General features: G+C 31.4%; 1 protein-coding gene across 1 annotated transcript in view; it reads right to left on the reverse strand.

The window, feature by feature from the left end:
- Positions 1 to 766: 766 nt before the first annotated feature.
- The window catches only part of LOC134680718 (probable ATP-dependent RNA helicase DHX37), a 28,597-nt gene continuing 5,476 nt past the window's right edge, over positions 767 to 23,887 (reverse strand). Inside the window, exons 8-27 of the mRNA XM_063539917.1 lie at positions 23,120 to 23,233; positions 22,342 to 22,443; positions 21,712 to 21,795; positions 20,558 to 20,678; positions 19,622 to 19,697; positions 19,230 to 19,338; positions 18,531 to 18,620; positions 18,050 to 18,157; positions 16,824 to 16,948; positions 16,203 to 16,299; positions 15,410 to 15,475; positions 14,532 to 14,798; positions 13,647 to 13,709; positions 12,688 to 12,844; positions 11,889 to 12,009; positions 11,599 to 11,662; positions 10,448 to 10,562; positions 8,973 to 9,279; positions 7,862 to 7,959; positions 767 to 1,393 (exon numbers count right to left, since the gene is read on the reverse strand). Coding sequence (XP_063395987.1) covers positions 1,314 to 1,393; positions 7,862 to 7,959; positions 8,973 to 9,279; positions 10,448 to 10,562; positions 11,599 to 11,662; positions 11,889 to 12,009; positions 12,688 to 12,844; positions 13,647 to 13,709; positions 14,532 to 14,798; positions 15,410 to 15,475; positions 16,203 to 16,299; positions 16,824 to 16,948; positions 18,050 to 18,157; positions 18,531 to 18,620; positions 19,230 to 19,338; positions 19,622 to 19,697; positions 20,558 to 20,678; positions 21,712 to 21,795; positions 22,342 to 22,443; positions 23,120 to 23,233 — 2,364 coding nt within the window. The 3' untranslated portion in view covers positions 767 to 1,313. The remainder of the gene's footprint in view (positions 1,394 to 7,861; positions 7,960 to 8,972; positions 9,280 to 10,447; positions 10,563 to 11,598; positions 11,663 to 11,888; positions 12,010 to 12,687; positions 12,845 to 13,646; positions 13,710 to 14,531; positions 14,799 to 15,409; positions 15,476 to 16,202; positions 16,300 to 16,823; positions 16,949 to 18,049; positions 18,158 to 18,530; positions 18,621 to 19,229; positions 19,339 to 19,621; positions 19,698 to 20,557; positions 20,679 to 21,711; positions 21,796 to 22,341; positions 22,444 to 23,119; positions 23,234 to 23,887) is intronic.

The following is a 23,887-nucleotide window of genomic DNA, read 5'->3' on the forward strand; positions in this document are numbered from 1 at the left end:
ATCAACTAATCAAGAATGTTCAGACACATATACCTCACATGTGTGTACTTCCTTCATCATGAATGCCAGCTAATCAAGAGTATTCAGATAGATATACCACAAATGTGTGTGTATCATTCAGCAGGAATACCAAATAAATAGAAATTTTCAAATAGATTAACAGCAAATGTTTGTTTTTCCCTCAGCAGGAATATTAGCTAATCAGGAATGTTCAAATAGATATACGACATGTATGTGCATCACTCAGTGGGAATATCAACTAATAAGAAAGTTCAGATAGATGTACCACAAATGTGTTTGTTTCAAAATCTCTCAGCAGGAATGTCAACTAATTAGACATGTCCAGATAGATAAAATGCAAATTTCTATGTTGCACTCAGCAGGATAATCAACTAATCAAGAATGTTCAGATAGTTATACCACAAATGTATGTGCTACCCTCAGCAGGAATATCTACTAATCAGGAATATTCAGATAGATATACCACATATTTCTGTGCTTCCCACATTTTTTTGAAATCAGCAGGAATTAGCACTTTTGCAGCTGTGACATCATGGCAATTCCAACTGCACTATTACTATAACATAAGTAATGTAAATGTCTTCACTTGTTAAACAATAAAAACTAACACACTGGTATAGGGTTGTCTCATTGGAAATCATACTACATATTCATATTCCTATATACACAAGATTATGAATGTATTCCAACATCTATACATAGTTTGAATAATAAATAAATCAAATCTAAATCAACAATGTCGAAAGAATAATTAATATTTTATTTGAATGCATTTAAGTGTTTATTAACAAATAACATCATCAAGGGTCTGGATGGGGAATCTCCACGTTTGTATTACTAACTTTTATAGGCATTTTTTCTCTATCCTTTACAAGTATTCTCTATTCATTAGAATTTAGTACCCTCATAATTTTCAAGGCTTATTTTTTTCTATTCTAGATTTTTGCCTCATTTTTCTGTATTATTGGTCCATTATTCCCTTTTTTGAAAACCGCCTTCCAAACCCTCATTATTGGCAAACATAACAATGTATTGAATAAAGAGATGAATGTTTATCACAGACTGGATACACAACTAGACAACACAATCACTTGGTCAAATAAACTCTCAAGTTATCAATGTACAGACTACTTCAGTTTTTTCTGTCGCTTGACCATAGGACATTTCTTAACCTCATGGTTTTTTCTTGCATAAATGTACTGAACATTATCCATGCTATCTGCTGGGCCAGTTTGATCTCTCAAGAACTGTAGTCTAGAGGTTATTTTAATTCCTTTGAATTATAGATAGAATCACTTCACTGGTGGCCAGGTCATTTCAATTTCTGTATGTTTAGATTGAGGTACCCATTGGCAAAATGTGTTGAGCAGATCTGGAAAAAAAATATTATCTGAAAATGATTGCTGTTTTGAAAGAATTCCAATTTAACTAACATAACACAGAACAGTTCAAATTTTGGAATAAAGTTTAGATGTGCTATGAAAGCATACCCCAATTGTAATTGTAATTATTAATAAAAACTAGAGGCTCTAAAGAGCCTGTGTCGCTCACCTTGGTCTATGTGAATATTAAACAAAGGAAGCAGATGGATTCATGACAAAATTGTCTTTTGGTGATGGTGATGTGTTTGTAAATCTTACTTTACTAAACAGTCTTGCTGCTTACAATTATCTCTATCTATAATGTACTTGGCCCCAGGGCTTCCAAAATTTTTCTGAGCCAGCCGGACATTTTATATCTGATCCGGATTTAAATCCGTAAGACTAAGTCACAAAAAGAAATTATGGTAATCAGACAGATGGCCATCCCAATGATTGACATTAGATTAAAAACGATATCAAACTTTACTTTGATATGAATTTGATGTTCTGACATAAACTGTAAAATTGGCATTGCATCATTCAAAGTGTGCACATCAGCGTGCTCATATCTGCATTAGACTCTTCATTTGTGCAAAAGACGTTGTCTTGAACTTTATTGTCGTTTTGAAAGTCACATTTTTCAAAACCGGATGTTGACTTGACAATGGTAAAACATGGACCATAAACGGATACGTAAAATCCGTGTTTGTTTACATAACACGACTGAGCGAAGAAGCTCTTTCCACGTTATTTCTTATATCAATGATAGTTTTAGCATTTTTGAAGAAATGTAGGATGCATAATTAAATTTCCCACCTGTGCACATGCGCACATGTGTTCTTGTTCGTACAACGAAGTTCTGACGATTTTTCATTTAAAACCTTTTTAAATGTTTCATCAAATAATGTTTATAAATTCATTTCTTATAATTTTTATCTTTTGGACAAAATAATTAGTTACAAACCGCTGAAATGTACCAAAATAATTGTGAATGGACCGATTAATTTATACGATTCCAGTACTGAAAATAGTTTACCTGTCACCTGAACAGGTAGTTTTCAGCTGTCCAACAACTAATTAGCCTTGATTAAAATTAGAAAGTATTGAAGTAGGGGTTGTTTTGATAGTAATTAATCATCATGTCACTTTTATGACCGGAAATGTATGGCTGTTAAAGGCAAAAGGTTGGGTCAAAAAGATCGTGAATTTATATGTTAAAATGACCGAAAAAGCCTTTGAAACTAAAAAATATATGACCGTTTAATGCTTTGGCCAGCCGGACTTTTACCGGACATTATACAAATGACCGGAATATATGACCGTTTTGGAAGCCTTGCTTGGCCCAGTGGTTTCAGTGGAAAATGTAAATAAAAATTTACAAATTTTATGAAAATTGTTAAAAATTGACTATCAAGGACAATAACTCCTTAGGGGGTCAATTGACCATTTCTGTCATGTTGACTTATTTGTAAATCCTACTTTGCTGAACATTATTGCTGTTTACAGTTTATCTCTATCAATAATAATATTCATGATAATAACCAAAAACACCAAAATTTCCTTAAAATTCCCAATTCAGGGGCAGCAACCCAACAAAGGGTTGTTAGATTTGTCTGACAATTTCAGGGCAGATAGATCTTAACCTGATAAACAATTATAACTCATGTCAGATTAGCTTTTAATGCTTTGGTTTTTGAGTTATAAGCCAAAAACTGCATTTTACCCCATGTTCTATTTTTACCTGTGGTGGCCATCTTGGTTGGTTGACCTAGTCAAGCCACACATTTTTCAAACTAGATACCCCAAAGATGATTGTTGCCAAGTTTGGATTAATTTGGCCCAGTAGTTTCAGAGGAGAAGATTTTTGTAAAAGATAACTAAGATTTACGAAAAATGGTTAAAAATTGACTATAAAGGGCAATAACTCCTAAAGGGATCAACTGACCATTTCGGTCATGTTGACTTATTTGTAAATCTTACTTTGCTGAACATTATTGCTGTTTACAGTTTATCTCTATCTATAATAATATTCAAGATCATAACCAATAACAGCAAAATTTCCCTAAAATTACCAATTATGGGGCAGCAACCCAACAACGGGTTGTCCAATTCGTCTGAAAATTTCAGGGCAGATAGATTTTGACCTGATTAACAATTTTACCCACGTCAGATTTGCTCTAAATGCTTTGGTTTTTGAGTTATAAGCCAAAAACTGCGTTTTACCCCTATGTTCTATGTTTAGCCATGGCGGCCATCTTGGTTGGTTTGGCAGGTCACGCCACACATTTTTTAAACTAAATACCCCAAAGATAATTGTGGCCAAGTTTGGATTAATTTGGCCCAGCAGTTTCAGAGGAGAAGATTTTGTAAAAGATATATAAAATTTACCAAAAATGGTTAAAAATTGACTTTAAAGGGCAATAACTCCTAAAGGGGTCAACTGACCATTTTGATCATGTAAACTTATTTGTAAATCTTACTTTCCTGGACATTATTGCTGTTGACAGTTTATCTCTATCCATAATAATATTCAAGATAATAACCAAAAACAGCAAAATTTCCTTAAAATTACCAATTATGGGGCAGCAACCCAACAACGGGTTGTCTGATTCATCTGAAAATTTCAGGGCAGATAGATCTTGACCTGATCAACAATCTTACCAATGTCAGATTTGCCCTTAATGCTTTGGATTTTGAGTTATAAGCCAAAAACTGCATTTTACCCCTATGTTCTATTTTTAGCAATGGCGGCCATCTTGGTTGGTTTGGTGGGTCACGCCACACATTTTTTAAACTAGATACCCCAATGATGATTGTGGCCAAGTTTGTTTTAATTTGGCCCAGTAGTTTCAGAGGAGAAGATTTTTGTAAAAGTTATAACGACGACGACGCCGGACGCCGGACGCCAAGTGATGAGAAAAGCTCACTTGGCCCTTCGGGCCAGGTGAGCTAAAAAGTATCTGACTGATTAGAAAAGTGGTACACAAGATGCTGATAAAATACGATTGACCATATTATTTGATTAATGAACTTAAAGACAAAGACAAGGTGGTTGCAATATAGCCATGGCATAGTAATATAGGTCGTTGATACCCATAATGAAACTCAGAATTCAGTGATGAGTTATCTTTAAAAGTTGAGTGAAATTGTAGCCAGATATGTTACTAAACTGCAAAATTAACCAATATATATTTTTTTTAATATGAATGCTAAATGAAGCCAACAGAATGAAGTCAAAATGAGGGCATAATGGAAATGGAATTCGATATGGTGCTTTAATTAATGAATGGCTATTATTTATTTTGAATTTATTGAACCATAAAACTAATTTTTGACTCTTCACATTGAATAATCCGCGAAGCGGATTATGTAAAATGTGAAGAGTCAAAAATTAGTTTTATGGTTCAATAAAATCAAAATAAATTATTGCCATTCATTATAAATAAATTTCTATCAAAAATAAGGCTCAAAGAACTTTTTTATATTATTTATCTTGACAATAACAACGTGCACACATGTTGGCGTATGAATACACAACGTCAGAGTGGGCGTGTCGCCATTGAAATTGGCAACATTGAAAATAAAACTAATAATTTAAACCAATCAGAAGACAGTAAATACACAAAATTTATTTATTTCAGGTTACAAAATCCTTCATAAGCAAAACAGAAATTCCAAGTCAACTTATGCTCCCCATACTACACTGAATGTTTTCCCATCATAACCATTGATATTAATGCAAAATAAAAGTCCTTTTTTTTTAATTGAAAGTATCAAAATAACTGTCTCTAAATCGTCATATAAGGAAAAAGAACTTTCTGAGTACCCAAGTAAAGGAAATGTAAACAGGTTTTCCCTTGACCAGGCAAGGTCTTTAGACTCATGCCTTAAGCTTATAAAATTGTTCTTTTAAAAGAATTGCACATCACATTTATATATCTCAGTCTTATTTAGCAATTATGACCTTGGCGTGAAAAAATTAACAAGAATCTTCCGCTTCTGTTTATCTTTAACCCATACAGGATTTATATTAAATGAATACAGAAAACTCCACTGATCATACTTAATCCAACAACAACAAAAATACTCTATTTCATCAATAAAAAAATTGTGTAACCTTACAGCTTTTACATTAATGCTAGCAAGACAAATCTTTGTTTGGCTTGCTTGCTTTGCTTGTATCAATGTTTGCTCAAGCATGGCAATTAAGATAGGCGGGGCTTCAGCTTGTATACATTATACTTAAATTTTATTGGACGTTGTTTGAGGTAAAGGACACTCAGAGTTTTAAAACATCACAAGATGACAAATATAAAGCGCAATTGTAGAAATGGATACGAAAAAAATGTATTTGTTTTTTCTCGAAGATGTGCATTTTTTATCATCCATCTTAAAAGACTGTCGTCAAGTACTTTAGATAAAAAAAAAAAAAAAAGCTATTCGAATACACCTACTCTGATTTTGTGATTCATTACATAGGTATTTCATTTGACCCATATATTTCATCTTTTAGTACTGTGATTGTTTTATGTTACAAAGTCAACCTGTAGCTTTGCTATATAAAAATGATAGAATCTAAAGCGAGATGATGTATCAAATATTCTTGCTTTGTACGTTTTCAAGACAAAATTTTCATCTCAAACACACCCTAACATAAAAAGGTGCACTCGATTTTCTAATAAAAGGAATAAATTAAGTAGGAGTGGAAATGACTTAATTCATCCCTTTTATTTATTACATAATGTCCATTTTTATTGAATATTGCTCATTTTGAATTATTATTAATTTTTGCTTGTAAACCATCAAACTGATTATTTTTTGTTTATAGAGAAGGCGATAAATGCTCTCTGTAATGTTTACTATACAGTCAGGGGCATTACTTAAACAAGTAACAATTAAAATTACCTATATAAGTAATGTTGAAAATGAGGCTAATTTAAATATAACTTATATAAGTTATTTTTCTGAATATTATTTTTATAGGTGACCAAGAATACAGATTTTACTAGCTTTAAATAATTTTCACAGTTATCTGGTTATTTAACCCTTAATATATAAAAACTAATTCTTCAGAAACACTAATTAACTTTCCGACGCACTTATCTTTCATACCGACGCTTCTGGGTCAAAGATTGGTCTCTTGGGACTATTAAATTATCATTTTCCTCTAAAATCTTGAAGGTAGACTGATATAAATAGATGGATACTTGTGAATTAATTAAGACCTGAAGTTATTTATAATTTGTAACCTAAATCAATTACATACGTGCCTCAGTTAAGTGTAATTGCTATTTTTTTCAAAAATGTTTAAAATAACTTATTCAAGTAATATTTTTGTCATTATTTTCAAAGTAGCCCTTTATCTCTATACTCCTCTCAAATCTGATGAATTATTTATTTTATGATATAAGATGTTGTTTAAAATCATGAAAACTGCATTTAGTCTATGTTTCTATTGAACATTAAAATAACTCTATTGAGTAATTTTATTATTTGTAAAATAAAAAATTACTTATATAAGTAATTAAAAAAATAACTTGTTTAAGTAACGCTCCTGACTGCTATAGTAACAAATTTTTTAAAAGTGAATAGAAACAAATAAAATAAGAAAATTCTTCTCAAATACGAAGTGTTTTATTGTAAAAACAACAACCATTTACATAAGTTTTCAATGTATCTATTACATAGTTAAGCAGAACAATTAGATATCAAGTCGACGACATGGTTATCTATCAAGTTGGATGAAGAAAAAATGCATAACCTTATTTTTTTTTTAAATTAATACGGACGGAGAACATATCAATCTATAAGTTTAGTCATTTCCGTGTCTGTCCTTCCATTATGCGACTCAAGAAAAAAAAATCAAAAAATTGGTAACAATTGTATCAAAAAGAGAAAATCAAGTGAACCTTCTTATGTTAGGGTGTGTTTGAGATGAATATTTTGTCTTAAAAATGTACAAAGAAAGAACATTTGATACACCATCTTGCTTTAGATTCTATCATTTTTATATAGCAAAGCTACAGGTTGACTTTTTTACATAAAAAAATCACAGTACTAAAAGATGAAATATATGGGTCAAATGAAATACCTATGGAATGAATAACAAATTCAGAGTAGGTGTGTTTGAATAGCTATTTTGTTTTACTAAAAGTACTTGAGGACAGTCTCTTAAGTTGGATGATGACATTCACAATGCATATCTTCGAGAGAAAAAAACAAATACAATTTTTTGGCTTTTATTTCTACGATTGCGCTTTATATTTATCATCCAGTGATGTTTTAAAAAGTGTCCTTAACTTTAAACATTACGTCCAAAAAATTTTAAGTATAATGTATACAAGCTGAAGCCCCGCCTATCTTAATTGCCATGCTTGAGCAAACATTGATACAAGCAAAGCAAGCAAGCCAAACAAAGATTTGTCTTGCTAGCATTAATGTAAAAGCTGTAACATATCAAGATTTGTTGTAGAACTTACATTTTGGATCTTTCTGCCAAGCTTTTAACAAAGTTTCTTTACTGTCTACACCAGCTGCTACTAGTTCCTTCAATAATTTTTCTGTTCTTGGTTGCAATCTGAAAAGAATGAAATATGTGCATAAAGAGATTCAACATACATTGTATAGATAAAAGAAGTTCTAAATGTGGTAGGAGTGCCAATGAGAAAACTCTACATCCAAGTCACAACTTGTAAAAGTAAAGCATGTATGATTACCAATAAAACCAATACATATCAAAGAGAACCTATAAATCAAACTTGGTATCAACTAGTGCAGAGGCAGAAGGCTTCCATGTAAAAGTTTCACTATAAGAAAGGGCAGGCAGAAGTTCTTCAAGCCTGTAATTCATAAATACATGGAGATAATAAAACTAAGCAGGGACCTAGCCTCTGGCAAATATTGTCCTTATCAAGTCCACTTTCACAGTCCATTTACCATAGGTGCCAATTTCAAAATTAAAGGTAATATCTAGCTCATAAGGCATAGTTTTTAAGGGACTCATAGACCCTGGCCCCCACTTTTGTGGAAAAAATTTGGTTGATTATATAGGGAATCACTGAACCATGACTCCCCCCCCATTAAGTCAGTCAGAGGGAAACCCCTTAGGAAGAGTTCTGGATCCGCCACTGGGACTTCAACTGTTAAATCTATGACATATTGTATTTAATTAATTTCTCGCTACATTGAAGACCTGTTGGTGACCTTCTGCTGTTGTGTTTTTTTATTTTGGTCGGGTTGTTGTCTCTTTGACACATTCCCCATTTCCATTCTCAATTTTATTGTATTTGGAGCACAGCTACACTATTAAACTGCTTAGATCCTGCATAGACTTTATACATATTAGTTGAAAGTAATAGATTTGGACCATTTAAGAACTGGAAATCAAATGTATCCTAAAACTGTGTGATGGGTGTATATAAAACATAAGTTTAATCTTTGAAAATAACAACAATTCTACTGGTTTGAGGAAAAATTTGGTTTCAGAAAATATGCGTAAACAAAATTTTTTATTTCATTTGCAGATGTATAACAACTCTCATTATACAAAAGCATATTTGGTGTTTGAAAAGGTTGATTTAAGAGACTTACTTTGCCCAAGATTTGACCATAGTTGATGGTGAGGACAGCAACATAGTAACATATTTTTTCATTCCTGAAACAACAGCTCCTTCAAGCAGAAATCTGGCAAACCACCGATATTTATCTAAATTAGCTGGGTATTCTAAATCGACACTGGGAACTTCCCAGCAACACCTACTAAAAGTGCTGGTCATGTGACATCTTATCTGGTCTTTTGATTTGTCATAAGATGGTGGAGGATCTTCTTGTGGTTTGGACAAAGTACAAAAACTTGGAGCATAAACTGGTAACCATTCTGATTCAATGGCGCTGATACCTGAAAACATTAGCAAAAATTGGTAAAAGTTTAATTGTACAGCTTATTTTGTGATGCGTTTTGCCTGCATTGTCAAGTTTATTTCAAACTTATGAGTTTAATGCCCTGTTGGTATCTTTTGCCTCTATTTGATAAAAGCTTTCCTGATTTAAATGCTATCATAAAAGAAACCCCTAGTTTTATTTGGTTTTGAAACATACAGTGGATTGATATTTTTTGTACAATTTGTGGACCTACAGATTTTTCCAATTTTAAAATTTCAGAATTCTATACTTGTTTTAATAATGGATAGACAAGATTCAAAATGAATGGACAAAATAGGCTCATATGTATTCAAATACATCAAGGAAATGAACATTAAAGTATTAAAAAGTACATCATATCATAAAAAAATATCTAAAGTAACAAATTATATTATGTTATTAGGCTCTGCAAGGGCAATAGGCAATGGATTTTATGTTCAAAAACAAGTGTGACTTGAACCTGGATTGCAATTCCAAACATTTCAATATAAAACAAGAGGCTGTCACAACGACAGCAAACCGGATTTATTAACATTTATTTGTGTCCTGGCAATATCACAAGAATCATTACTGATGAATGGTGAAAGTGAAAATTGTCAATATCAAATTTGACCTCCATTTTGTAATCAGTATCACCATATTAAAATTTGAAAAGCTTAGATTGAATGGTTCATGAGTAAATGCAACAAGTCAAAATTGTCATTATTGAACTTGACCTCCATTTTGTCATCAATAACAACATATTAAAATTTGGGAAGCTTTGGTAGAACAGTTCATGCGTAAATGCACGAACACGACTGGAAACTCCATTTTTCAATCTTTCAAGAACCATAACTCCTGAACAGTAAAAGTCATTTAGTTGTCAGTAACAACATAATAAAATTTTAGAAGCTTTGGTTGAACGGTTCATGAGTTAATGCACGGACAACATTTGATTGCCGCCCGCCCGCCAGACCGCCCTCCATACATCCCCAAATCAATAACCGACATTTTTGTCACAAAAATCCAGTTAAAAATGCGCAGCTCTATGGTCTGCTACTGTTCTGCCGCAAGGGTGTAGACTGGCCTTAAAATATCTTTTTTTTTTTTTTTTGTATCTAATTGATATATATTCAAATATTCAATTATTCATAATATGACAATACCTTTCATGTATAGTTTTGATGTTTCTTCTATATGTTGGTAAACAATAAATTCTGGTTTCTGTTTGTATAATACTGAGAAAGGGTGAATAAATACTGGTTCATCTAATTCTGTACACTGCAACACAAAATAAACAATAGTTCAGATATATTTAAATCATTTACACCTTCATTACTAGACTACATAGATTTTTTCTTACAAAATGTTCACATGTTCATAATTTATGTAATTTTATGTGACTATCATACAAGTGAGAGGTTTAGCTAGCTCTAAATCCAGATTTAAATCAATATTTTCTACATAAATGCCTTTATCAAGTCAGGAATTTAACAATTTGTTTGGTGTGTATGAACTTTTGATTTTGCAATTTGATAAGAGACTTTCCAATTTAACAAGTTTATTCAGAGTTCAGTATTTTTGTTGTTTTACTTTCAACTATACTATTATTTTCTTTGGTTACATCTTCTGACATCAGACTCAGACTTCTCTTGAACTGAATTTTAATGCGTGTATTGTTATGCGTTTACTTTTCTACATTGGCTAGAGGTATAGGATGAGGGTTGAGATCTCACAAACATGTTTAACCCCGCCACATTTTTGGGCCTGTCCCAAGTCAGGAGCCTCTGGCCTTTGTTAGTCTTGTATTATTTTAATTTTAGTTTCTTGTGTACAATTTAGAAATTAGTATGGCATTCATTATCACTGAACTAGTATATATTTGTTTAGGGGCCAGCTAAAGGACGCCTCCGGGTGCAGGAATTTCTCACTACATTGAAGACCTGTTGGTGACCTTCTGCTGTTGTTTTTTTTCTATGGTCAGGTTGTTGTCTCTTTGACACATTCCCCATTTCCATTCTCAATTATATCTCAAATTATTTACAAAAAGTCTCAACAAACACAATATTATTTTTAAGTTCTTTGAAACCAATCTTTCTAAATGCTGTGATCAAACTTTCAGAATTTCAATGCTTCGAAATAATTCCTAATAAGCTGAGTATTTTAATTATTTTAATTTATTAAATTCCTGTTATAGAAAGGAATTTAATTTACATGTAAATGCTTGTTAATCACTTTAAATCTAAATAATTTCTCTTTATAGAAGTAACAAAACATAACGTGAAAAAATAAAAATATTTAAATACCATCCACTGACCTGATAGGCATGTTTCCTTTTCTTTAAAGTTTCATCAGCATCCGGAGGAGGATCAGGGAATCTTCTGTAATGGTTTGAATAAAAATACTGTAGATTCATTTAATTTCTGGGGTACCAGTTTTTGTAAATTGAAAAAAATATATATTTAATTTGATATGTTGGTTTTGCCAAAGTTAGTATTCAATTTAAAAATAAAAAGATGTGGTTTAATTATGATAAAAAGATCAAATCATGCTGATACAAACAGACTTCTAGTAGAGACTCCAACTTTTATTAATATAATGTGTTACCTTGCAACATGATCTGCTAGTCCTGCAAGTATTATCTGTCTGATTAATTTGGCCTGAATATCTGATGGGGGTTTCAGTTTAGGGTCCAAACAAATATTGGCATCTGGTATCACCATATTAACTGCAAATATAAAAATAATGTTTACTATATTGTGAAAATATACCTTACACTTTCCATTAATTTAAGACATACATAGTTCTTAGGGAAGGCCCATTGTATAATAAGGTAACCACTCATAACAGTACATACATATGAGAAGTGTTGTCTCACCCACCCATTGTGGTAAATTAAGTTTCCTTCCCTGGGTCACATGTATGTTATAATGAAACAGACGCTTTTCTATGAAAATGTTTAAAAGCTCTCATTTGTAAACTGTAGTAGAGAAATAAATTACTCTTCATAAAAAATGTGGCTGATCATTGGCTGAGTTGAAAGCATCAAATAAATCTGCAAAACTCTTTTAAATGAGTAAACATGAAGTGTTTATAATCATCATGAATACAAATAATCTAGAATGTTTATGTCACTAGGTTGAAATCTGCAATATGATTTGACTACTCATTATAACAATATGTGAAACAGAAACAAAGAATCCATACATTAGAAATTATCTAAAACCTACTAAGAACTGGTACTCATAGATACAAGTACTTTAATAGTACAGCACCACTTTATGTGACAGGAGCAAAAAATACTGAATTTGGAAAAATGAAAATCTGTTCAAAATGATTTGAGAGAATTTTAAAAGAATCTGGTCGAAATTCACATCACCAATTGAATAAACTACAATTCTCCTACCTGTATTTGTTAGCTGTGCTCTTAATTTCCTGACTTCTTTCATAGCTTTATATCGTAGTCCATGTTTCTGGCAGAACTCAATGGTACATCCCTGGTATTCAGCTGAACCAATGGCTTTAAGTAATACCATTAAGTCTCCAAGCAACATAGAATGGCCCTAAAAATATCAATGTTTGAAATCTGTTCTTATTTCTTTGCTATACATGTATGTACCTGGGATTTTTGTCTTTTTGTAGATAGTAGGTCTCCCTATGAGTCAGTTGTCAAATCTTTGGTTTCTTTACATGGTAATATATCCTAAAATGTTGGCCTGTGCAAGTTATACAAAAAGTTTGTTTTTTTAAACCATACATATTCAGCAATATCAATGTCTGTCTGTGTCATGACATGCCCTCAATTAAAATTATACTGTCAGATTTTTGGACTTCACTTCTTTCTTATATTTTTTTCTCTCAACAAGTTTTCTGTCAATTCATAATGTTAGGTATTTAGTGTATACAGAAAAAAAACGTTTACAGAAAGTTCATTGAAACTGAAGTCTCTGATTGTTTTTTAGTTGCAAACAATTTTTTCATCAACTTCTGATTGTTAGAACAAAAGTTTGAAAATCCTCACATCTTTACTATTTTAACATGGTTAGTGCCTGGGATGGTGTATCCATGGAAAGTTCTCTTAATATGGGACACCTTTCTATAGAATCAATATTTACATCCCATTAATATTCATTCAAAAGATGGAAGCAAATACTTATAGACCTACTATCAGAATGTCATCAGTTGGTCCTGAAGGTCTCAAATTGATTAATTTTAGCTGGCTATTCTGTGTAATTTTAAGTTCTAATCTTGAAGAATTTTACTTCATTCATCAAATCAATATCTATCCAAGATTCTATTTATTATTACAACATATAATGATCTTATTAACTATAAAGTGGTCTTTAGACTTAGTAAATGACTTACGGTTCCTGCCCACAATTTTTTCACTTGTGACATGTACTGTATTTGGCTTCTGAAATCATCTTGCTAAAAAAGAAAAATATCAAAAGTAACTTGACCAACCTTCATTAAGAATGTTTACACTAGGATCTACACCTTTTTCTCCTTTTCTGGTAAGATTTTCAACTCCTAATTTTCATATCCACTCTGTTTCTTTTATATTTGTTTTTCCTTCCTTTTCAAACATTTGTAGAAAGTTGTGTACTTTTTATGTGACGTCATCATACATGGTTGCCTTTTTTTTAAAAGTCACAATAGGTAACTCAGAAGAAATCAAAAACATTTAACATCATAATTAAATTTCGGCCAATCATTAGCTGAGAACAGAATTTTTGCTAGAAATGAAAAATATTTTTTCACATTGAATGCTCAGAAAATGTCAAAATAACACAAAAAAAAGAGAAATATGTATTTCATTTTTAAAATTGAAATGATGATTGTGATAGCTGTTTTTATTTGTGTGATGAGTCATTTTGACAATATTGTAATCTGCTAAAATTGAGAATGGAAATGGGCATTATGTTAAAGAGACAACAACCCAACCAAAGAGCAGATAATACTCACTACCAATTTAAAATGTAAAATAAATTATGTGCAACTCTTTATGATTATCTCATTTTCCCAGATCATTCAATAAACAATCAAATACAAGATAACTCATTGTCAAACATATCTCTTTCCCTAGTGTTTGCTCAGAGTTATAAACTTCATCTGTATTTTAACATCCCATGACAATAATATACATCATGATTTGACAGATCTTTTTGCAAATTTGTGAGAAAAAACTTATTGTTTCTACATCACTATAAACTTTTATCAAAAAAAATCTGTACTATTTGACCTACTAACCTCTTGGTCTGTATCTGGTGGTTTCTGTATCTCTATAAATACTTCCTGAACTGATAACCCTGCTACTATGGCAACCACATATGACAGAAGGTCATGTTGATGACCTAGAGCTAACATTTTAGCATATCTGGGAGACACTGGGAAGCACGCCATGACTTTGCCAAGTGGTGTGATTTTTGTAATTGGTGTTTTCTTTAAGTCTTTCATACGGACAGATTTTATTGGTTCTGTCAGAGCTCCAAGAGATACGAGTAAGGTCTCTGCTGCCTAGAAATATCATAAATAAAATCAATTATAACAATGCAAGATGACAATTTATTGTATAGCAATATAATATTTCCCACAGAACGTAACCAAAAGTTAGCGTGCAATAAATTCTAATAATGCACTAGTGCATTTATTGTTTGATTGTGAAATAGAACTTTCCGGAACAAAAGTATTTGCATGAAACACAGACTTCTGAGCATTTCAAAATGAAAAAAAGAAAGTTTGATTGATAGAAAAAGAAAACATGATCCTGTATATCAAATTTCTTTCATATATTTAATCCTAGACATGGACTGTCTAATACAAAAAATTAATCTTTAAAAATTAAAGATATAAACATTTGTCATCAATTTTTTTTTTAGACGTTTAATTTGACTGTAAGTGGTATACAGCTTAATTTGACTGTACAATTTACTTAAGAATGGTATACTGCTATGTATATATGAATATGAGCTTTGACTTTGATGGAGAGTTGTCTCATTGGCACTCATACCACATTTTCTGATAACTAGTTATAATTTATGTGTATGATGTCAATGCTGTTAGGTGTGAAATGAATATTTTCAATGATCATTAAGGAAAAAACAGAAAATCCATTGATCAATATTTACCTTCACTTGCTCATCATCAGGTGGTGTTGGAAAAGGAAAGTTTACAATTCTGTCTATATTCATGTACTGAAAAAATAAAATGAAGAATGACACTTCATGTAGAGTTCTGTATTAAGAGATATAAATGTACTGTTAATTCGAATAATTGTGAGGTTTATATCAATTAATTCAAATAGTGTGACTGGGTGAGAATCACAATAAGAGGAATTTATATTCTGATAACTGAGACATAGACCTGTATGTTTTTAGGAAATAACAATAACATATCTTGTATTTTTGTCTATTTTGAAAAATTGCAATAATAAATGCTCTCAATAATATATGTATTTTTTGTATCAATCTTGTACAAAATTTACAATCAATCTGTTTTGGTTCATTCTCTCCCCTTGTTTTGGGACACATAAGAAAACCATAGGCCACAGCCCAAGACATGATCAGTAGCATTGCTGATGACCTCTTTTCACTGGTAAATAGGGGTGTCAAAGTCGGCTGCTATAATATAGCACATAAATGATAATGAATTTATAAATATTAGAAACTAAATCAGTTAACTCTTGTAAGGCAAAGTTAACCTTGGATGGTTTAAGCTATTTGTTATTTTAGTCCCTTTTGGTCGTAATGCTCTAACTCAATAATTTATACATCTCCTGCCAGGTCCAAGAAATTTTTAAAGTGTTATTATCATTTGGTAACTCTTTGCCAGTAAGAAAATATTTCATCAAAAAACTTTGTTTTAGAGCATGATAAATATCTATTTGCAAATATCTGAGGATTACTTGACCAGTAAACTGACCTTCATTTGAAGTACAAGGTCATCAACAGGTCGTCTAATGATCTCAGCCAATGAAAACTTCTCAAAATCATCATTATACACAGCAGATGAATATAATCTACAAAGGGATAAAAAAAGATTACCTAATTGATTTAAAATACTTTTAAATAAATAACTTGTGCTTTAACTCACATATAAAATATCTGGCTTTTTTCATAAATTTGTTTAGGAATGATTGCGCACATTGGCTGATAATTTCTATATACTGTAGATTCATTATTATTCGTTGGATTTTCATGGATTTTGTGGGTACAGGTGAACCACGAATTCAAATGTTCAGCAAATACATTTACTAAAGGCTTTATATAGAGATTGGCAAATTCACAAAATCAAACACCCATGAAGATGTAAGTTTTCCTAAATCCACAAAAATTAATACCTACCAAAATAAATGAATTCACAGTATATTAATCCATGATTTTGTTATATTTTGACAGAGTGATTCTATTAAGTCAATAAGACCTATTCTATAAAGAATTTTTTTTTTTTAGTTTTCTACAAGGACCTCTTTTAGCCATACTCCTTAATTTTCCAACAATTAAAATCATTGCTTTAACTACAATTCAGTAATTGATAACATACCTGTAACAGTGACCTGGTCCCGTACGACCTGCTCGTCCTGCTCTCTGATTACCTGAAGCTTTAGAAGTCCAGGTAATTTTAAAGGTAGATACACCTGTCACTTTATCATAAAACTTGGTCTTTACCTGTGAAAATAAAACAAAAAAAAGAAACTTAATGAGAAAATATATAACTTTAATGAACAATGCATTAAAATTCAAAAATAATAGATTTTCTCCTGTATATTGCAAACGACCAACAGCAAAATCAAGGAGGCAGACTTTATAAACATTTTTTAACAAATTTGAATTCCACATTATGATGTCACATGTCAACAGAAGGACTTTATAAACCTATATTTCAATTTTTTTGATTCCATGTTTTTTTGTACCACTTTTTAATAAATAATGACCCCTCAAAGAACAATGTTTGCTTTGTTTGTTTCTTGGTGTTTAACACCACTCTGAGCTACCTTGTCTATATCATGGCCGTCATGTTTCATGTTTGAGAAGGCTAGAGTACCAAATAGGTAAACTAATTAATCTATTAAGCTGTCATAACTTTTAAAAGTCTATAGAACACACAACTCAAACTAATAGTTTTTTGATGATTAGAATGTGTGCTCTCTGATCTTTACAATAAATTAATAACTGAAAAAAGAATGTGCACATATAACACTGATGCCCCACTCGCATTATCATTTTTTTATGTTCTGTGGACCGTGCAATTGGGGTCAAAAACTATAATTTGGCAATATAATTGAAAAAAAAATATCATAGGCACATGTGTTGGACTTTAACTTAATCAGAATTTACCTTGACCAAAAACTTTAAACCTGAAGAAGGACAGATGGATGAGCAGACAGACAAACGGACGAACGACCAGACTCACAGACCAGAAAACATAATGCCCTTCTCCTATTGTAGGTGGGGCATAAAAATAACAACTTTCTAATCTGATTATGTTAACAGCTCTAGCATGTCTAGAGATGCAGTGTATATGTCTTAACTGAAGATGGTTAACAATTTTTGAGAATTATTCACATAGATAAAACACTAATCTACATTAAACAAAATGAATTTTCCTTTTCTCACTAATAAATAGGTATCTAATCAAGAATTATATGTTTTTAAGTGAGTTCTTGATTATCACACAACGAGAATAAAGAACTTGACATCCCATATTATCATTAGTTTGTAACTTCACAAGGTTATATATTTTAGAGTGTTCTGTATATATAATATTACCTTTCCTGTATCTACGACATATTTAATGTCAGGTATTGTAAGTGATGTTTCTGCTACATTGGTTGCCACAACACAAAGTCTGCAACCTTTTGGAGGAGGATCAAATACCTACAAATGAATAATAAAGTATTTCACAATTGACCAACTGAATCAGTGTTTTTTCTGGATTTAACACAATATTAGAGAAGTTTTATCATCATTTAGTTTATTAATTATCTAACACAAAATAAAAATGCCTATATTTCCCTAAGCAGTGTCATTTTTTTAACTCCTTACATGTAATCTGCTTTAACAAATGGATTACAAGGAAGTAGAATACCATTTTTTCAAGTTCAACAAAAAAATCATACTATTCACGATTCAATTATTATCTCTGAAGATGAATTCTAATGAAATCTATGTACTACTGGTAGAGTTGAAGCCTAATCTTTTATAACCAATTAATTACACATTTTAATTTTACAAACTGCTTTTTAATTACCTTGCTCTGTTTTTCTTTTGACAACAATGAATATAAAGGTAAAACATAAAGAGGTTCTGTGGTGCCACCTGTCTGTAAATCTTCACCAAGCTGAAATTTTTTTTTTTTAAATTGTCATTAAGAAGATCTTAATTAGGAAGTTGCATAGCTGCAAATGTGTAAATGGTACAAGAAAAAACTTCAATTTACGGGAAATATAGAGAATAATCCACTATAATGTAACTCCCATGAATAAACAAATCCTCCATATATGAATTTGGATAATTAAGCCTCATCTTTCAATCTTACATCAAGATATTGAAATAATGAATTGATTTTTATTTTTAGTGTTTTAACACCACTTTTTTGCACCACATTATGCTATTTCATGATGGCCAGTTTTTATTGGTGGAGGAAGCTGGAGTGCCCATGGAAAATCATAACATTCGATAGGAAAACTGACAATCCTAGTCAAGTAAGATTGGAGTTGAGTGCACCCGCATGAGAGGGGTTCCAATTCACATCCTCAGTGTTGACTGGCTAGTGATTACAGTAGTAACTACTTAGATCACTGGGCCACCAAGGCCCATTAAAACAATGTGTTGACAATTCACACAAACAATTTCTTGCATAATAATATACATAAATGTAAGTCAGAAGTCATTCTATTCTGCAAAGAGATTGCATAAATTTCATATATTGCACAGTATATAAATGTACCTGTGTATGTACATCTTCATCATCACCCTCCATAAAATGATCCTCTATTTCTTGATCTGAATCATCAGCCTCTCTTTCAGCTTCTTCATCTACTGGCTCAATGGAATAACTATAAATAACATTTAATACTATCTATAAAATACAGCTAACAAGAAGGTGTCCCCAGTACACTGATACCCCATTGACACATCATTTTCAATGTTCAGTGGACCGTGAAAATGGAGGAAAATCTCTTTTTTTGCAGTAAAATTAGAAAGATCATATCATAGGGAACATGTAAACTAGTTTTAAGTTGATTGGACTTCAACTTAATCAATAATTACCTTGACCAAAAACTTTAACCTAAAGTGGGACAGACAGACGAACAGACAAACAGACCCTACCATACTTACTTATCTAAGTTTATCTTTGGAAGGATTTCAGTCTTGCTTTCTTTCTTTTTTCTCCTACTCTTCTTTGCCTTTGTTTCTGAAAACAATACAAATCATTCATGATAAATCAATTACATACTGAAAGAAATATAGTTTAAATTTTTATGTTTTAGCTAGATGTAGAGATGTAAGTATGATGAGGATACCTGATGAAGACATATGTCTGTGAACTTTATCTTGATATGTGATCAAGAAGATAAACTAAATACCAGAACAAATTTGATATTTTTTTCTTCCAATTGTTGGTTTCAGTCACATTGTAACATGCTCTTTTCTCTTGTTTACAGAAAATAAAAATACTAAGTTAATGACTTACTACTTTGTATTTTCATGATTTGAGATGTGACTCAGCAAACATGTTTATCTATGCATGCTGATTTTTATTGTACATAAAACCTTCCCCTGCATTAAACAGCAAAGCAGTCTATCTCACTAAAACGTAGACGACTCAGTCTGATTATCTCCCTTGTCAGATGTAAGTATTTGTTCCCTATCATGAGTTATGACAAGGTTCTTTTCTCAATAGCTATGTTTGGGCACACATTTTCTTCAAGGACATCATGGACATTAGCTTTGGACCAGGGTTATTTTACAAAGATATATGACTATATGAAAAGCATCGTGATGACGCATTTTCCTGATGAATTTTAAATGTGATGAAATTGAATGCATAAAGAGGATGATTAGTAAGTATGTTACACTTATTTCTATACAATGCTTGCAATTCAGTGTAAGCCAAGGCTCCCTATTGAAGATCATACATAGACCTAAATGGCTTACTTTTACAAATTCAGACTTGGATGAAGAGTTGTCTCATTGGAACTCATACCACATCTTCTTATATCTATATAAGCTATTTAAATAAAAGATAGTCTGGTTGAATATTTAAATACTTACCACTGTTGCCTTCAAAAGGGAAAGTTTGACGTAACTTCTTACATAAGGTGTGTACTTCTTGTTGCCCAGTTACAAACACCAATATCCCTCCCTCAGGTAATGTTCTGTGGATTTTACACACCTACAAAACAAAATAAAACTAAGATCAACTAACTAGAGGCTCCAAGGAGTTTGTATAACAAACACCAATATTCCTCCTTCAGAATGTTCTGTGGATTTTACACACCTACAAAACAAAATGAAACTAAGATCAACTAATCAGAGGCTCCAAGGAGCTTGTATAACAAACACTTCTATTCAAAATGTGGTCTTTATCAATTACCATCACTATGAAATTGTGTTCTATAGAAACAGGATGAATTTTTTTTTAAATAGCAGACATGTTTATAAATAGCATTGGTGATCAACCACTTTTCTTAAACATACCATTCACCAATTCGGTATTAACAAGTGAAACTGCGAGCTACTGCTCACTGATGATACCCCCGCCGCAAGTGGATAATATAAATAGTGTAAAAATATGCAAGTGTTCGGTAAACAGGAAGTTGTCGAGTGATCAATCTGAAAACACATCACACGGTATAGCTGACTTATATAAATCCTGAAACCAAATTCCAGAACTCCTTGTATTGTAGTTCCTGAGAAAAATGTGACGAAAAATATTCATGGGACGGACGGACTGACGGACTGACAGACAGAGGTAAAACAGTATACCCCCGCTTTAAAAAAGGGGGGCTTTTTAAAAGCAGGGGTATAATTATATAGAGATTTTTCAGTTTGCTATATAAGAGTGTTTGAGGCAGTGCTTTTAACTTGGCCTACACAGTATATTAGAAATTTAACTTTCTTACTTACTATCCTTTGCAAGAAAACAAGTAGCCCTACTTGGTCAATGCATTCAATACAGGCAGACTATGTTCTGCATTATTTGTTGAGAAACAGCATAGGCCAATTTTAAAGTCTTGTTTTGATGATACTTGAAATAAAAAAAACTGCAATCAGCAATTTTGTCAAACGCCTGCAGTTTAACAAATAAGCCTATTGAATTGTTGAAATTCTATGCAAAGAAAACTTTCTTGCCTACTGGGTTTTTAGAAAACTAAACATACACCCCTCTTGATCTACCAGAAATCTAATTTCCAACAATGATTTACCTTTTTGAAGGCTTCACCAAGATAATCTTCCAGCGGTGTTCTCTTGTTAAAATGTATTGTTACAGGAAACTGCCTGGAATCTACCTGTCATAATAAATAAAACAATATCAACAATGAGTTTACCTACTGTAAACTCAACTATATTTTTTTATTATTTTTTTTACATTTTGCGAAAAAATTACGAGTTGATAAATTCGGTAATAATAATAAAGACTTATAATTTAAATTTTGATGGCATTATTCAACGTTTTCTGAAATTAATAAAACAAGCTCTTTCATTTGTCTTCATTGTTAAAGTCATGTTTAACAATCACAAATTTAATTGCACAGATACATCAGGTAGGTAAAATATGGGCAAAATATAGATTAATCAAACCTGTTCTTTGGAATAATTATAAATGGCGCTTTCATTGTTTTTCTTTTAAATAACTACTTCCATTGCAATTTTACCTTCTGGTACCAGTAATAAATTCATAAATTTGATTTAAAAATATTGTGCTTCTTGATTTTGACGTTACCTCTAAAAAATTTAAAACCAAAATGATAACTAATCTGAGGCATACATGCACACTCCTAAAACCAGGTTTGAAATTTCAGCTTCTACTGTCCCCTTAACTTGAAAATACTGACCTTAACAACAGGTGGTTCTATTTTAAACAGTCTTCTGTTTTCTGTAAAATCTTCAACTCGCAAGGTTGCAGACATGATGATTAACTTCAGTCTATTTCCTTGCTGAAATCAAGATATGTCATTAAATAAATTAGTAAACATGCAGTTACAATGCAAATAGATATCAACAATCATCTAGTAAATCTGTAAACTTACAATAATCGTTCATGGTTTGAAATTTTTTTCGTGTATCACTGCTAAAGCTCCATTTATTTGTAGAATAAAACCACTAAGAACTCTCTTGGTTTTTAACAAATATCTGTATTTGTTTTATGGTTGTTTTTAACGTGTTAGGAACATGTATTTTGTCAAAGTTTACAGCTGATTTCCTTATGCTTGCAAAGTAAAAGTTTGGTTGGCTTGCTTGCTTGTGTGTATAATTGTTTATACAAGATTTGTAAATAAAATTGACATCTTTAAACAATATATATAGGCATAGTTTAACCAGTATATATTATATTTGAATTTAATTGGGTGTTATCCTAACGATTTTACAATATACAAACAAAACAAGCAAGCTAACCAAAGTTTTGTTCTATATGCATTAGGAAATTAGCTGTAACTGAATGGATTTCAATGCTTTTTAGTGACTGATGTATTCTAGTTTTGACTCATGACTAAAGTATGTTTCCTAATTACACTATTACAAAATCAAATATGCTGATCTATTTTTAAACAATTTCACAATATTTTCTCTAAAATCAGACTATCCTAATGATGATAAACTAATCAATCCTACCTTATTTCTAAGTGGTACAATCCTAGATAACAGACCAATCAGAATGTCTGTATAAACACTCCTTTCATGGGCCTCATCAATAATCACAACACTGTACTTAGTCAATAGAAAGTCCTGAAACATTAAAAAAAAATATTGTTTTATCTTATTTTTATATAACCTTTTCTGCATATCAATTTAAAAAGAATTTTTATTATCAGAACACTTCTGTACTAAAAAAATATCAGTTCAATACTAAATGACCAGGTTCTGCTTACCCTTTCAGAGCATGTAAGATCAACCCCACTTTTCCGGATTAGGTTCACATAGCTTAGTTCACATAGCTTAATCCTTAGTTTTCTATGTATTGTTTTGTGAACTTGTCTTTTCATTGTTTTTTTAGCAATGCCACATCAATTTTCTTGACATATGAGTTTTCAATCTTTGGCCTCTTCGTATAATAAATTGATCAAGAGTTGTTCATGAACAATTGAGTCAAACCTTAATTTCAATGGAATTCCATGTAGCTTTAGTTTTCTTTTTTGTTTGTTCATGTTATATCATTTGACTTATTTTGAAATGTCATTGTTATTTTTATATTTAGTTTTAGAATGGCACTCTTTATCATCCCATTTTTCTTAGCATATACAAACATTTAAGGTATTGTTTTAAAATCAAATTGTAATTCTCTATGTTCAATATGGCATTTGTCCTTTATGTTGAAAATAGCCAAAAGTTTCATACTTTATTAACTTCATTAAAACAGATTTTTTCATGAAAATGAATAAA

The sequence above is a fragment of the Mytilus trossulus genome, chromosome 8 (assembly GCF_036588685.1).
Source record: "Mytilus trossulus isolate FHL-02 chromosome 8, PNRI_Mtr1.1.1.hap1, whole genome shotgun sequence".
Classification (NCBI taxonomy): Eukaryota; Metazoa; Mollusca; class Bivalvia; order Mytilida; family Mytilidae; genus Mytilus; species Mytilus trossulus.